This window comes from Pediculus humanus, genomic scaffold (assembly GCF_000006295.1).
Source record: "Pediculus humanus corporis 1103172107401 genomic scaffold, whole genome shotgun sequence".
NCBI lineage: Eukaryota > Metazoa > Arthropoda > Insecta > Psocodea > Pediculidae > Pediculus > Pediculus humanus.
In genome coordinates, this window is record NW_002987026.1 from 78423 (window position 1) to 83203 (window position 4781).

The window sequence follows — 4781 nt, forward strand, 5'->3', positions numbered from 1 at the left end:
AAGAAAATGAAAAAGAAATTATTAAAAAACTTTTTTTCTTTTATTTTTTATTTTTAAATAATAATAATAATAATAATAATAATGATAAAAATAATAATTAAACAATTTAATAATTTTTTATTATTTTTTATTTTTATCATAACGTAAAGTCCGACGATTTCTTTTTATTATCATCTCCGTGTTTGTATTTATATATGTATAGTATTATAATAAGTACTTTTTTATTTATTTATTTATATATTTAAAAAAAAAAAGAGAAAAAAAATAATTTAAATCCTTGAAACTTCAATATATATATGTGTGTGTGTGTGTGTGTGTGTGTATGCGTGTGTATGTGTATGTGTGTTTATATCACCACTAAAATTTATTACATAAATCTCAACATTTTCATATAAATATTTAATCTTTTCCTACTGTCCAATTTATTTATTTATTTATTTTTATTTATTTATTTTTTTATTAACATAAAAGCAATAATAATATATCTATAAAAAAAAAAATGAAAAATTGAACGTAATAATAATAATAATAATAATAATAATAATAATAATAATAATAATAATTTTTCTAAATCTAAGTACATTTTTATTACAAAAAAAAAAAAAAAAATAATAATAATAATAATAATTTTTTTTCTTTCGCGTTTGCGTTGTTTGTAAAAAAAATTAAATCCGTGCAATTTTCCCGTGCACAAATTTTTTCCTTTTTCCTTATTTTTTCACAATGAACGGAATCCATTTTGTTTTTTTTTTCCTTCCTTTTGTTGTTCTTCTTCTTAATAATCTCCTTTTTGATTTGTTTTTGTTGAAAAAGACGTACGAAAATCCAAATGTGAGATCTTTTTTTTTTTTTTTAGTTGTTTTAATTTTCTTTTTTTCAACTCGTCGATGCCAATTGTTTTTTAACGTTTTCTTCGAGTACGTAACCTTTGCCCTCGGCGGCATCAATTAAATTTCTTAAAACTGTAAATCAAAGAAAAAAAAAAAAAATTATGGCGTTACGTCACGATTTGTTTCCCTTCCCCTTTTCCCTCCCCCCTCTTCCTAAGCCCCTCCCACTTACTTTTTTTATCGGCTTCGGCTAAAAACATTTTAATGAGACCAAAACGTGGGATTTCCGGTAACTGTTTTAAAAATTCAACGACTATTTTCGGCTCGGTTTCGACGAAATGTTTTTCCAGGCATTCTAACAAAGAACTCAACATGTCCGAATCGAGTTTTATACCGATGACTGTAATCAAACAAATTATTATCATTATTATTATTATTTCAAAACGTCGCATGGAAACAGAGTGAGAGAGAGAGAGAGAGAGAGATAGTTACCTTTTCCTAAATCTCCAGGTTTTATCAAACGTATTATTTCCGCTCGTTTGGAGTAGGAGGGATCGAATTTTTTAACTTCTTCCCACGTTTTAACAAACTCGAACGCCGAATCGATTATCTCTTTTTTTATTTCGATTCTCGAATTGATTTTATCGATATTATCGTTAACGTTAACATTCGACGCGTTTTTCAAACAGTTTTCCTTGTTTCCCTCGTTCGAAAACCTGCTGCTGATTTCTTCTTCTAGCAATTTGACGCCGCCATCATTCGTTTGAATATTTTTTTTCGACAGGGATTTGACCAAATAAGATCCCGTTGAATCGTTGGATTGAGTGCTCAAACATCGTCTGTTAGGTACGAAAGCTTTAAATTGATTATTTCCCGATTGATTCAATTTAACCTGAGATGATGATTTATTTTCATTTTCCGTTTTGATTTTAGGTTCGACGCTCGTCGGATGTATGTATTTTTCCGCGTGTACGACTTTCAAAGGTTCGAAACGTTCGAAAGGCGTTCTTACTTTTTTTTCCTTTTTCTTACGATCTTTCGATTTCTTTTTTTTAGATTTTGATTTTTGCAAAGTATTATTATTTTTCTTATCATTTTGACTAGAATCGTTTTCGTTTTCTTTGACGCTGTTGTTGTTACTACTACTACTACCACCACTACCACCACCGCAGGTTACTTCAATCAATTCGTTTTCCTCTTTTGTTTTCTTTTCCGGTTTATCTGCGGATTCGCATATCCCCACAACAACTTTGTCTATATTGCACTCATCCGTTTCGTTCAGTTCGCTTATTTTAAACGTACATTTATTCTCCGTTATTTTTTTTTTACATTCTACGTCATCCGTTGAAATCATTTCATCTTTTATTATTGCGTTTAAACGATTTTTCTCCGAATTTACACCATCTCCGGCGCCTATGAATGATTTATTGGTATTGTCTATTGATGAAATAATTGTATTCTTATTGCTAATTTCTTTCGTAGCTTTGGAATCCGAGACTTCGCGTGCGGATTCAACGTTTTTATCATTTTCATCGTCGGTAATTTTTTCATTATTTTTAGAATTTAACATTTCCTTTGTATTTTTAAACGATTCTTTAATTGTTTTTATTTGCGTGTTTTTTTTAGATTTCGACGGTTTCGGAGTGCACATGGCTTCTCCACATTTTTGGCACAATGGATTTTGCTTTTCTCTATTGCTGTTACATTTGCACATGATTTCGTTTGACAAAAATGATCCCAAGAGAGCTCGGTGAGTAAAACTATAGGGTTCGCACTGAAACGTTGAAGTTGATGGACCGTAATAAGTCAGAGGCAATTTATTAATATTTTCGTTGTACATTTTTTGATTTTTCAATGACACAATTCCTAAAAATAAAATAAAATACGTCATTTAATCACACCGCAGGATTTATACACACACGTACACGTCTAATTAAAAAAAAAAAAAAAAAAAAAAAAAAAAAAACCTTTAGCGTCATTTTCTTCATCTTTTATTTCAGGTATAGAGTTTAAATTACTTTCGAAAATAGGCATTCTAAACATTTTACCCAAATCTTTTATTTTTAATTTTTGTTTTAATTTTTGAAAATCCGCTTGAGCTATTTTGTTATTCGGTTCTACGGTTATAATATTGTTTAAATCTTCTAAAGCGAGCTGAAATGAAAAAAAAAAAATTTTTTTTTTTTTTTTTAGTTTTCAATTTCATTTACCGCCGCTAGAATGAGAAAAAATTGTTAATTGTTCAAACCTGATTGTAATTATTATCTTCTGTTGCTAATTCCTGATATGCTGTAGCTCTCCTGTGAAGGGCTTTAACATTATTTTTTTCATTACGTAAAACTACAGTACAATCACTTATAACTTTATCATATTGCTTTAATTTTAAATCTGAAAAATGAACACAATTTGAATTTTTATCAATAATTTATATAAACTAAATAAAAATAAATAAATCATTAATAGTAGGTTTTTATTTCTTACATGTCATGGCTCGATTATTGAAGGCATTTGATGTGGCATGTAATTTTATGCTAAGTTCATAATATTTCAAAGCATTATTGTAATCTCCAGATTTAAAGCATTCATTTCCTCTATCTTTGGCTTGATTTGCTAAAACTGATTGTTCCATCGATGAGTAAGAATCTAAAAATATAAAAAATTTTGTAGTGTTTTATTCGCTTTTCCTCCATTACAAAAAAATTTATATTTATAATTTATTTACCTTTATCAACTTCTTCTAATTCAATTTTATTTTCAACTTCTAACTTTTTATATATCCTTTTTTTTTTTTCATTTTTTTCTTGTTTCCTCTCTTCTTCAATATCCATTTTTAATAATTCTTTATCGACATCGAATTTATCCCAAGCAGCATAATCCCCTGACCTAATTCTTTCATTTTTACTATTTGTAATAAACTTTTTTTCTTGTAAGGTCTAAATTCCAATTAAAAAAAAAACCATAAATAAATTTTAGAAATAATAAATGTCTAATGAAAATTCATTATTCGTTGAATTTTATAAAAAAAATTAAAAATAATAATAATAACCTTAGCTGTTTCGGGAATTTTATTTTTCACTTTTCTAACAGTGGGCATGTTTTTATTTCCGACAACATCAATTCTACTTTTTTCAAAATCTAAACTTTTATCAATAACTTTCATTTCTTCTTCCCAAGAAAACAAATCATCTTCAACAATTTCCCATTCTTCTTTAGTTAGAGCATCTTTTGTTAAAATAGGAGTTTCTACACGAAGTACTCTACTTTCAGGTGCAAACAAACGAAGACGATCTTCCGTTACCTTTAATAAATCAGGATAAAATCCTTCTTCGCCGGACCTGGGGTTAAAATTCATCATGGATTAGGACACAATACAGGTAAGATAAAAACTTGTGTAAAATTATTTTTTAAAAAAAACATAATTAAATGTTTGATTTGGTTTTTTTTTTTTCGAATGCATAAATAAATAAATTTCGGACATTATTCATTAAAAAACGGAATAAAAATTACCTTAAAATCCGAATTATTCTTTCAAGTTCTTTTTTATCCGTACATTTTTCAACGTATTCATAGCTTAAATGCTCAATGGGTATATCATATTTTGTAATTAAAGTAGAACTACGACTTCTCGGATCTCCCTCCATTTCAAAAATTAAAAATCTACACTAAATACGAATTGAAATAATAACTAACACAAATATTTAATACAACCCAGCAATATACCAAAGAGCTAAACAAGCCTCCATGTTTCAATATGAACCGGTTGCTATGGTAACTATTAAAATCACCAGAAACAATTTTTTTATTTTTATTTCTTTATGTGAACGTTTTAAATTTTTTTATTTTTATTATTATTATTAAAAAAAAAAATAAAACTTGTAACATTTTTTAAATTTTTATATTTTTTTTATATTTTTAAGGGGTAACAAAAAAGTTTTTTTTTTCTTACGTAAT

General features: G+C 27.3%; 1 protein-coding gene across 1 annotated transcript; it reads right to left on the minus strand.

The window, feature by feature from the left end:
- Positions 1 to 718: 718 nt before the first annotated feature.
- Positions 719 to 4471, minus strand: Phum_PHUM049930 (synaptonemal complex protein, putative; the record flags this gene model as incomplete). Its single annotated transcript, XM_002423268.1, has 10 exons — positions 719 to 774; positions 882 to 962; positions 1063 to 1230; positions 1323 to 2696; positions 2849 to 2984; positions 3079 to 3218; positions 3312 to 3473; positions 3714 to 3753; positions 3907 to 4165; positions 4338 to 4471. The coding sequence occupies 10 exons, from the start codon at positions 4469 to 4471 to the stop codon at positions 719 to 721; spliced, it is 2550 nt and encodes an 849-aa protein (XP_002423313.1).
- Between the last annotated feature and the right edge of the window lie 310 nt (positions 4472 to 4781).